The 12569-nt window shown below is 38.4% G+C and overlaps 1 protein-coding gene across 2 annotated transcripts in view; it reads right to left on the bottom strand.

Moving 5' to 3' along the window:
* Window positions 1-12569, bottom strand: part of LOC121246250 ((+)-neomenthol dehydrogenase-like) — a 44295-nt gene extending 31726 nt beyond the window's left edge. Inside the window, exons 1-2 of one of the 2 annotated variants that reach the window (XM_041144355.1) lie at window positions 12426-12569; window positions 11708-11960 (exon numbers count right to left, since the gene is read on the bottom strand). In XM_041144355.1, coding sequence (XP_041000289.1) covers window positions 11708-11960; window positions 12426-12445 — 273 coding nt within the window. In that variant the 5' untranslated portion in view covers window positions 12446-12569. The remainder of the gene's footprint in view (window positions 1-11707; window positions 11961-12425) is intronic. The other variant, XM_041144354.1, reaches the window with a different exon arrangement.

The following is a 12569-nucleotide window of genomic DNA, read 5'->3' as shown; positions in this document are numbered from 1 at the left end:
AGTGAGCTAGCAGGAAATTAGGTACCCAAAAAAATGATGCATTTTGCATGTTGGCCTGTAGTAGGAATAATAGGCCATTTACGGCGATTTATAGTTTGCCGAGAATAAGCGTTGGATTGAGAAAAATTTTTTGCAGGGAATATAGTTGGATAAGGAAAAAAAAAATTGTATGCCATCATGTTTTTTGCGGCGAACATATAATCGCAAAAATATTAGGATGAGATTTTTTCATCATTTTTTACATAAGTTGGACATTACAGATCTCCATGCGCCAACTTGAGGGGAGAGTTTTTTTTTTTTTTAAATAAGCGTCCGGGCCACATGTCCAATAGCGACCATTTCCCGATTTTATTAATAAATCCTCACTTATGGTAGAGGAAAACCATCGTTACATGTCCAAACAATTCCACAAAATTATCAAAGAAAGCATCAATGTCCAAACAAATGTCAAAACCCAAAAAAAAAAAAAAAAAAAAACATTAAGCAACCCATATATCTCAGCACTTTCTAATGTAAGGCAGTCCGGATTTATTAGTTCTTAAAAAACTTCTTAACAGAGGAGGAACCAAGTCCAAAGTAGCCCAAGAAGACATAGCAGCACCATCATCTGATGCAAGATGGGCTAGATAATCTGCCGGGGCATTTCCTTGTCTATAAATGTGACCAATAGTGAAGCATTTTCCTCTAATCAATCCCATAAGTTCATCCCAGTAGTCCTCAAGGTACTAGACAGGACACTTGGCCAGTCGAATCCAATTGACAACAATCATTGAGTCCAACTCAATTTCCACATTGTTCAATCCAAGTTGGCAGATGAATCTGACCCCTATAAGTAAACTCATGACTTCTGCATAATTATTAGTCCCATTGGCAAGAGGAAAAGAAAAAGCCTTTATCAAGTTTCCATTCGCATCGCGTAATATACCCCCTGCCCCTACATTCCCTGGGTTTCCCCTACTACTTCTATCAGTATTTAATTTAATCCAACCTTGTTTCGGCCTACTCCAGTATACAACCTTCAATTTCCTAGATAGACCTTTCAGATGAATATTCAACTCAGCTAACATTCCCTCATCTTGTAACGCCCCGATCCCGAAGGTCCGGAGAGTTAGCTCTTAATATTAATATCAACTTCAATAACACAACTATAAAATCCAGAAAACTCCATAAAATGTTAATCCATTTACTCAAACCAAATATCTATGTTCTTTCATAAGGACAATACATAAATTCTTAATAAAATAAATTGAAACTTTCTAAAAGACTTGATAACATTCTTAACTCATCTAATCAAAATACCCAAAAAATAAAATCAGTTTACTAACTACGACTCTTAAATAAGCACTTGTACACTCAGGCACTTATTCCACTTCGATCATCACACCTTACTAAAACTTTCTACTCTTGTTCTCCAGCTGAAGCATTAAAATTATCTGAAAAATATATGGAGATAAGGGGTGAGTTATCAACAACTCAGTAAGCAGAGGACATATACTAGTATGTAAACATGAGCATTTACAGAATTCAAAATGCAGAAACAAAATATTTTCTTTCAAAATGCAGAGTCAGAATAACATTTTCATAATGTAGCGTCAGAACATGTTATCAAAAAATCAGAGCGAAAGTTCAAAAATATTCATAATCAAAATCTCTTTGGCATAGCATAAATTGAAACATCACATCTTATCTTATCATATCAGAACAAATACCATATTTAACTCCCGTGGTAGGGTTGTGCAAGCCCCGGTAGCTAACCGAGCAGAAACAGAATGTGAATCTTCCTCTTATTCATTCTTAGAGCCCCGAGTGTGCACATAAGAAAGACCACGCATAAAACCACTTTGTTTCCAAAGTGGGTGCACCAGAAACAGAAAAGTTGGTACCAACCCGAACAGAGGCCACAGTTTTACACCCGTGGTGAGGTCAGAACGGAACAGAAACAGAAACAGAAAGTTATGCCAGAGGTTTTCAGAAATCACATCATATCATATCAGAGTATAGAAAATCTTTAGAACAGAACAAAATCATATTATCACATAATTTATGGACAAAATTTCATATTCGCTCTTTTTTTCAAAGTTCAGAAACAGAATGTCAAAAATAAGCTCATGTATACACCAGTCATGATAGAAAATAATTTATTCTTAAACAGAATCTCGTGAATAATGTAGAACAAACAACTGAGGTAGTTCAAATTTCTTTTCATAATCAAATATGTATATTTTTCAAAAATAACCTCAGCTCATTTTATTTTAATGCAAAGTCAAGCATACGAACCCCACTTACCTGGACTTCTTAGCTTTTTCAGAATTTCCTCAAAATACTGAACAATTATTAATTGTCACCTATAACATAATAACGTAATTCTCATAAGTTTCCAATAAATCACGTATTTCGATATTTAATCCTAAGCTTCTAAAATAACCTATTTAATTCCTCAAAACCTAAAATTACAAATTATCACTTTCTATAATCGCCAATGTTGATTTAATAACTATGACTAAAACATTTAAAAGTTTAATCTATTTATTATTGAAAACAAACTATAAAGTGTAATACTAGATAATATAATTATCCCAAAATATTTTAAAGTAAACATAACTATTTTTAAATAGACTAAATCATATCTAAAGTGTAAAAACAACATTACTCCAATATGGTTTACTCTTAAAAATAAATCTTTACTTAATAACATATTAAAATACTTAAGTGATTTATGTAATCATAAATATATAAGAGTGTACTAATACGTAAATAAAAAATTAAAAGCACATTAATAAAACATTTAGTAAAAGGGCACTCATGTCATTTCCTTCATTTCTTTGAAAACCAACCATGACCTATGTAAACAAATATCTTGCATGGCAGGGGCTTACACACGGAGGAATCACGCGGCAGCAGCGAGGGGCTAAAGGCTTAGCAACGTAGCGGCGGTGATCTCGCAGGAGCACTGGAAGCGAGAGAGAGTGAGAGAAAGAAACACAGTGAAGGTGTGAGTGAGAGACGGAGAGACTATGGCGTACGGAAGGGGAGAGAACTCACCGAGGGACAGCGAGAAGGCGTGCGACTGGTTGGGAGCTACGTGCGGTGGTTTCCGTCGTGTAACGTGGCTGAAAAATCGAGGGGCACAGGGAGAGGGAGAGGCTAGCAGAGGAGCTCAGTGGAACGGACTCTCTGTTTTTGGGACCCAAAACAGAGGAGTTTCAGATCACTCCGTAGATGGTTGTTCTCGGCACTCTGGTGGTGGTGCAGCGGTGTATGGCGGAGAAGCTGGACTACCAATGATGGTCAAGTGGAGGTGACGCACGGCGAGGTGGAGTTGTGATCCGTGGAGATGCAATGCATGCACGGTTGCGTCAATATTTGTATGAAGGCAGTGTGAATTCTGGTCGGTGATGGGTTGGTTGATCAGAGGCTTACGAGGGGGTGCACTGGTGGCGGCAGTATGGACGACGGAGGGCTGGCTTACGTGGGGTGACTCTCGGTATAGGAGTGCATGAGACCGAGGGGATGGAGGCTGGGCTTACGATTCTAAGGTGGTGCGGCGGCTAATGTTTGGGTGGTTTTAATAGCATGGGAAAAACCTATGAGTGTCTATAAATATATAAGGTGAAACCCTAGAGATAAGAGAGATGTGTGTGCGGATGAAAGGCTGAGCCATGTGTGTGCATGAATGCCGTGGATGAAAGGAACACTTATGGGTGAAAAAGAAGTATAGACGGAAAGAAAGAAAAAAAATAAACATGCGGGAAAAAATTAACGTGTGAAGAAAATAAAATAATATAAAATGAACTAAAAATAAATAAATAAAATTGAGCTTGATTGGGTTCGGGTGTTACACATCTTGTGAAGATAGATTCTGGTTTACACAAATTTTCTCACTAAGTTTTACAAGCCAGATTTTATTTTACTCCAAGTTTCCTCCACCGAGTCCACTTTGCCTTCCATCCAAACACTGCACCTCCGAATCCATAGCTGCCAAGTAACAACAGCAGGAATGATTCCAAGTAGCAATCCACGAGTTGATTTTCTTAATGCTCTATGGTACCAAGCATTCACAGCCTCTGTCCAGGATACAAACTCAGTTCTCAACATACCCACCTGGCTAGCGCATCTTCTCCAAATTTCCTTAGCTACATCACCTAGAAGTAAGACATGATTCAAGTCTTCATAAGCCCCATCCACACAACAGTCACACCTAGAAACAAGGGGAATACCAATCTTTCTAAGTCTATCATCCACACTAAGCACTTTGTTGAAACACTTCCACATTGTAACAATCATAATCTTTGGAAGACACGGGTGCCAAAGCCAATTAGCCCATCTTATTTCTGGGGCTCTTCCTTTTATACATTCCCAAGCAGTCGAAGTAGTGAAACTTCCATCCTCCTTAGGCAACCAGATCAACCTATCTGCACCTTCCTTACGTCCACTCAAGGAACTCACAATTTCTTGAGATTTTTTTTGACCAACCAGCTGACATAATAGTTCCAAGTCCCATCCAACATCCAGCCAACATTCTTTCAGTTTTAGATGAGGCACAAAAAAGAAAAACTAGAGGCAACAACTTCCTCTCCCATCCACTTATCAAACCAAAAGGAAATGTCTCCCTCCTTAGGCTTCCATTTAGAATGATCATAGACACAGGGAATGCAGCTCATCAACATCCTCCAAAACTGAGATCCTTTATTTAAAGGTGAAAGTGAGATATGATCATTCTTCACATATTTGGCTTGGAAGAACCAAGACCATAAGAAATCAACTGTCAATAACTTCTAGGCCAGCTTCATATGAAGCGATTTTTGAACATCTTGAAAATTACGAATACCAATACCCCCCCCCCCCCCCCCCATTAGTCGGAAGAGTCATCGAATCCCATCCTTTCCAATGTTTCTTTGACCTGCCATCATTATACGCCCAGAAAAAATTACTTAAGGATCGATTTAGAGCAACAATAACAGACTTTGGCACTTAGAGAATAGAGAGAATATGAACCGGAATGCCACTAGAAATATGCAAAGGTCCTACCGGAATGCCCCTAAGCACATGCTTCAATAGTAATAACCTCGCTCCACTAGAGAGAAGCTTAGACTTCCAACCACCTATTCTCTCATGAATCCACCCAAGGATATCATCAAAGTGCATGGCCTTAAGTCTACCAGACACCATAAGGACGCCTAAGTATTTAAAAGGAAGATTTCCTTAGGAGAAACCAGTCAGTTGCAATAGATGTTGTCTTCTAGCAGTAGAGATATGATTAGAAAAATGAAAGATGACTTTTCCTTACTAACCTTCTGACCAAACCACGTCTCATAAAGTGCAAGAGAATCCGAGATTGCCTTAAGGCAATTTTTACTGCCATTTGAAAAAATGACGATATCATCCGCATAAAGTAAATATGAGACAATCGGGGCACCTCTCGGAAGTGAGAAAGCACCAATAATTCCTTCCATATACTTCTTCTTCAATATTCGGGACAAAATTTCCTCCCCCATGATGAGTAAATAAGGAGAGATAGGGTCCCCTTGTTGCAATCCCCTAGCTCCTTGAAAGAAACCTCTAGGCACGCCATTCATCACCACTGAGAACTATGGAGAAGAAATACAATTCCTTACTAAATTACAAACAGCTATAGAACATTACAGTACAACATTACAATTCCTTACTAAATCCAAACGCTGCCATCACATGAATAAGAAAGCTCCAATCAAAACTGTCGTATGCTTTTGTCATATCAACTTTCAGTACAACATTACTCCCTCGAACAGGCTTATGGAGACTCTGAATCAACTCCTGTGTCAAGCTCACATTTTCAAAAATACTTCTTCCAGGAATAAATGCACCTTGCTCCTTAAAGATAATCCTAGGAAGCAAAGGTGATATTCGACATACAAGGACTTTAGTGCATACTTTGTAGAAAACTGAACACAAACTGATTGGCCAAAATTTATCAAATTCCTTGGGATTGTGCACCTTCAGAATGAGAACCAGAAATGAAGCTGTAAACTCTCTAGGGATGACTCCCCCTTTAAAGAAATCTTTTACAGCAAGGAGTACATCTTCTCCAACAATATCTCAACAAGCTTTAAAAAACCCAGATCCAAGTCCATCCAGACCCGAGCTACATCAGTAGGAATGGAAAACATTGCATCTTTTACCTCTTGGATTGAAGGAAGCTTTAAAATGGCCAAGTTTTCTTCAGGCATCACCACTTGTTCCACCCATGGAGCTAAGTCGAGAGCTAGCGGCTAATGATTAGACTCCAAGAATGATTTAAAGTATTCAGTTGCCCCCAAATGTACTTCCTCGGCAGTTTCCAAGAAAGTCTCCTCATTAGTCCTCATCTCTCTTATCGTATTTGATTTTTTGGTGGCCATAATCCGAAAGAAAGTGGAGTCAGCTTCCCCCTTTTCAAGCCAACTTTGTTTAGCTTGTTGTGCCAATCGAGTTTCCTCTCTACTAACCCAGATAGACAATTTTGCCTTAGTAGCTAACAAATCTAGCTCTAAATCTTCGGATAACCCCTTGCATTTGCTCTTCCAGCACAATAATTCTCTCCTCCAAGACCCGAATATGATTGATAGTCCACCCGAATACTTCTTTATTCCATCGCCTAAGAACCCCTCTCAAGTGTTTTAGTTTTATAGCAAGTCCCACCATACCTCTCTCAACTCTACGATACACCTTCCATGCATCAGTAACACAACACATAAAAAGATGATGGCTAGTCCACATTTGTTGGAACTTAAAAGGACTGAAACCATAGTTACTATCCTCAGGCACCGGGTTCACCTGCATGGGGGCATGATCTGAACTCAACCGAGGAAGATAAAGCCCAGATCCCACCGAAAAATCCAACAGCTAAGCCGAGTTAATCAACACCCTATCTGGAAGAGACCAACTCCGTGTGATGTCGTTATGTCCACTACACCAACTCATGTGGTTTCCTGAAAAGGTTAATTCTAATAGGCCCATACTGTCAATGAAAGAATTAAATTCCTCCATCGCAATGCGTGGACGAGGCCTCCCTCCAATTCGTTCCACATTATTTCATATGATATTAAAATCACAAAGGACCATCCATGGGATATTTCCGGGATTCAAACGTTGAAGCACCTCACAAAGCGATCTATGCTCCCCATAGCTGCACTTTGCATATATAAAAGAAATCCATCTCTGATGACCATTTACCTCCATAGCCAGATTCACACTTTGATTGCAAGAATACATCACGGATACTTTAACCTTTGTGTTCCACACTATCCACAGCTTCCCCCCTTCCTCCATATTTGACATGCTACCTTCAAATGAGAGGTTATGTTGTAGCCTACGTAATTTTTGAGCATCTCCAAATGGTTCAGCTAAAGCAATAATACACGGTTTCTTCATCTTCACTAACTTCAGCAATATCTTTCGAGAGGTACGAAGACCTCTAATGCTCCAATACAGAATTGGTCTCATCATAAGTTTAGACGTTCAGGCCTGCTTTTAGCCCGGAAAGAACTACTCAATTTACGTCTCACCTCTTTTCCTCTCATCAAACTATTTTCCTCCGGATATAATTTCCTTCTCTTTTTTGGATGTGCGCCACTGTCTGAAGCCCCTCTCCATCAGAGAAAAATCTCTTTATCTTCAACCCGAATGAAATTCACTGGCTCCTCAACATGTTCATCCTAATCGGATGCACCATAAGACGTATCATCCTCCTTCTCCCCTGTTTCAACCCTGCAAGGAGGGATAGGCAGAACCCCAAGTGGCATCTCCCATGTTCCTGCAACATCCTCCTTCTCCCATGTTTCCACCTGGCAAGGATGTACCAGCCGAGAATCCCCAAACAGCCACATCTTTCTCCATCAACCACATCTTCGACAAAAACCATCCCCTCCTCGTCGTCATCAACCACATCTTTCCCATCGTCCTCCCTAACAGCCACAACACTTACTTGATTATTTACCTGTACCTCAACATTAGAATTTACAAATTCAAGTTCTGGGACACTTTCGAGAACCACTACATTTCCTGACACATCCAAAATATGTTCTGTTGAAGAGTTTTTTTTCCTCGTCAAGGCCTCATTCTCATCTTCACCTTTGCCATCAACTCCTTTTGTCTTTACTAGGTTTCTTTTACAAGATTTCTTGTTATGACCCTGCATGTGACAGGAAACACAGAACGCTGGCAACGTTTCGTATGCAATTCCTGGTACCTACTGCTAGGTTGTCTGGGAGTGCCAATCCAAAAACCTTACAATAGCTCCTTGGCCGCATCCATTTCGACATAGACCCGAGCTCCATTGGTTCTCGTTGCACAATGGGTACTATTATCTCGTCTCATGAAACGTCCAATTGGCATCAACAAATTCCTAAGAAAGGATTCATGATAGAAATTTGGGGACAAACCCGAGAAGGCAACCCATACCGGAACCCATGAAGGTTCCTTCTCTTCTACAAATCTGTGGTCCAGTGAAACATGCGATATTGCATTCCTTCAACATCACAGGCTTCCTGAGAGAAAGCCTTAAGAAAATCCTCCTCCTTTGAGAAACGAAGAAAAACATTTCGTGGCCTTCTCATGCTAGACACCACAGGCTGAGACACCAATCCCCATCTAGTGCGAATAAAACTTCTAATCACGTCCAAGTTGGGCCTCTGACTAAGGAACTTCATCACTAGAGAGAAAACAAAAGGTTTAGCAGATCTCTGGATTTATTCTAGCGAAAACATCACACAAATTTTCCCCTCAATGGTTTTAAGAGGTCACAAAGGTATATCCACTTCAAGGAGTGGAAGGGGAGACTGCAAGACCATGTCCGTAGCAGACCACGATCTCACAGGCGGGACCAGGTTGCCCTGGGGTGCCCCGGCGGCAGCCATATGTATGAAAGCCTAGCAGAGCTCAAAATGTCACTTTGCCACGTCGTATGAGGGGGAGAGTATTGACTGTTAACATTTTTCCAATTTTCCACCTCCAGAAAATCAGCCACTTTAATTCTAGGAATTTGTCTAAATTATTCTACTTAACTTTTACACATGTCTCCACACTTAGTTAGCTGTACGTCTATATATTTGAAAAGCAATACACAAATAAAAGTGCAATTCGCATAAGAATAATTCTCCCTCGCAATTCTTAACAATTCTCGGACAAATTTGAATCTCATTTGCCTTGTGTAATACCCAATCCGAAACCTGGTTGTTGTTGGTGTTGCTTGGGTGCAGAGAAAACAATGAAGATTCTTCCCAATGAACATCACCACTGAGCAACTGGCTTGCTTGTGCCTCCCTCAACTTGGCTGAGTCATGATACAATGCCTGCAAATACTCTCCTTGAGCCCCAACTGAGTTAAACACTACTATCACATTGTCTGGAATTTCTTCCTCCCCCAAAATACCCTTTTTACAATTCTCATCCATTGGCCGAACAAAGCCCTGGCTCTTTATACCTTCTATTTCCAGGGACGACATTGTTTGTGAGGAAACCAAGGTGCTCCCTTTCTGTTTTGACAAGCTAGATGAACATTTTTGCTTAAAAAACCAGCCCCGTGTCTATCGTTCTTGTCGCCTGCACCTTCCTCGAATGATCGTTTCTGTGATGTCCCTGTTTAGAGAAACGTCCGCTCCAATGGTTTGTTGCAGCTCCAAAGGACAACCCAATTTCAAAGACAGATTGAGCCTCATCGCTGACTCGCCATCGTCGGGCCAGATGGCCTTTTGGGTCACTTCCATTTTCCCTTTTTTGGTCCACGTTTTCCTTAGTTCTATAAATTCTTTAGGGATTGATGACGAGACTTCTCCTTCCACTGTCTTTGTACTATATTATGGTTAGGCATCTATCAAATACATTAGAGGACCTTTGTGTAATGCAAGCACTGTTGCCTAGGCTGGATGTTTTGATAAACTCCTTATTACCTTCGGAACAAGAGCATTCATCCAATTCACTGTTGGAGTACTTAGTACTAATGAAGTCTTTAGTCACCTTCCTTCCTCTCTCTATGATGTACACACGCGACTTCCGGCAAATGAAACCTCGAATATCTTTGTCCCAATGAGGATCAGTACTACCTTCGAGCAATCCATCCCTGAAAGATTACACCTCCTGCCATCGACCAGAAAATGCTAAACGTAGTGTAGCATAGGAGTGAGAAATAGTCATGTACGGGAGATCAGAAAAAGTTATAGGAGCTATCCTGTAATATTTTAGAATGTATTAATTTATTTTTGGTTTACTATTTTAAACCATATGTGCTACCTTATTTACAACCCTTTTGTTCACGCGAAATAAAGGCTCTTATGATACTGGAGACTGTTTTCCTCATGTAACTTACATCTCAAAGTTCTACTGGATGCACATCGCATTCTTGGCTTTATTTCCAAAATCCATATATTAATTAGAAGTGTAGAGAAGAAGGAAGGAGGATGGTAACAAGAATGAAACACCTCCTAACCCTGATCATAAACCCCATTAGCTTGATTTGTGCGTTGCTAAGTAATGAATGGATGTGTATAATTTCTTTGTTTTGCATTATTAGGGAATATTATTTTAATTGGCTTGATAGGTGCACAAATGAAATATTTTATGAAATGATTCCATATGCATTGCACTCTTCATTAACTATTCTCCATTAACTATATATAGTCTCTCTCGCTTTATGCTCTAAAATTTAGATATACATTTGAAGAAATCATCCAAATCTATAAACATGAGCTATTGATTAAATCATATCTACATTAAAATTTAGATATACAACGTGCAAACTCCGTACGTTCTATTTAATTCTACCAAAACTCAAAACTCAAAGCTGAGATCAACTCAAAACGATCGACGCCTATATATATAACTGAGATCAGTTCTTGCATGCCCAGCAAGAAACCAATTAATATATAAGTACTCATTTTCTTGTTCGTCCAAAATAAGGAATTAAACATTTTCATCATCATCGTCGTTCATCAATGGCAGATGCAGCAAAGAGGTACGCGCGTATAAGTACTGTTACTTGTTTTGTTTTTTCTTTTTGTTTTTTTGCCTTCCATTCAATCGGCTCTAAATTTATATCATGAGCACTGCTCTTACATTTCATAATCATAATATTAAGATTAATGCTAATATCTAATACTACAATATCTATCTATATACACAATATTAATTTATATGATCGTGTGATTTATACATTTGTGTGTTTATCTTTCTAAATTGTAGAAAGATTTTGACTCTGAAAGATTTTAAAGTATTTTGGTCCACAATCAGCATCGAATCATCGATCTTGTTAATTAAGATAAAATCTTAATTTGTATACAAAAATCTATATTTTTCATTAGTTTAAACTTTTAAAATAAATAATAATTTAAACAAATTAATATGTAATCGACTAATTTATTCCCGACTTCTGCTAATTAATTACTTAAATAAGTGAGATTATATCTTCTATTAATTTCATCATCAGGTATGCAGTTGTTACGTGATCAAATAAGGGGATTGGATTTGAAACAGTAAGGCAATTAGCGTTGAAGGGAATAAAGGTTTTGCTAACTGCTAGAGATGAAAAGAAAGGCCTCAAAGCTCTTCATGCCTTGAAGGAGTTTGGTGATCTTTCTAACGACGACGTCGTTTTTCATAAGCTTGACGTGGCTGATCCCACAAGTGTTATTTCAATAGCGGATTTCGACAAAATCCACTTTAGAAAACTTGATATCTTTTCAAAAGTGGGTTTTGACTCGATATCAAGTTTTTCAAAGTGGGTTTTGTCGAAATCCACCATTGAAGCAACACTTGCAGGGTCAGCCACGTCAAGCTTATGAAAAATGACGTCGTCGTTAGAAAGATCATCAAACTCCTTCAAGGCATGAAGAGCTTCGAGGCCCTTCTTCTCATCTCTAGCAGTTAGCAAAACCTTTATTCCCTTCGACGCTAATTGCCTTGCTGTTTCGAATCTAATCCCTTTATTTGATCCCGTAACAATTGCATACCTGATGATGAAATTAATAGAAGATATAATCCCACTTATTTAAGTAATTAATTAGCAGAGACCGAGAATAAATTAGTTGATTACATATCAATTTGTTTAAATTATTATTTATTCTAAAAATTTAAACTACTAAAAAAAATATATATTTTTGCATACAAATTAAGATTATATCTTAATTAACAAAATCGATGTCGATTGTGGACCAAAATACTTTAAAATCTTTCAGAGTCAAAATCTTTCTACAATTTAGAGAGATAAATACACAAATGTATAAATCACACGATCATATAAATTAATATTGTGTATATAGATAGATATTGTAGTATTAGATATTAGCATTAATCTTAATATTATGATTATGAAATGTAAGAGCAGTGCTCATGATATAAATTTAGAGCCGATTGAATGGAAGGCAAAAAAACAAAAAGAAAAAACAAAACAAGTAACAGTACTTATACGCGCGTACCTCTTTGCTGCATCTGCCATTGATGAACGACGATGATGATGAAAATGTTTAATTCCTTATTTTGGACGAACAAGAAAATGAGTACTTATATATTAATTGGTTTCTTGCTGGGCATGCAAGAACTGATCTCAGTTATATATATAG

This window comes from Juglans microcarpa x Juglans regia, chromosome 1S, assembly GCF_004785595.1.
Source record: "Juglans microcarpa x Juglans regia isolate MS1-56 chromosome 1S, Jm3101_v1.0, whole genome shotgun sequence".
Lineage (NCBI taxonomy): Eukaryota > Viridiplantae > Streptophyta > Magnoliopsida > Fagales > Juglandaceae > Juglans > Juglans microcarpa x Juglans regia.
The sequence above is the reverse complement of the archived record's forward strand: the minus strand, read 5'-3'. Positions and strand labels throughout refer to the sequence as shown.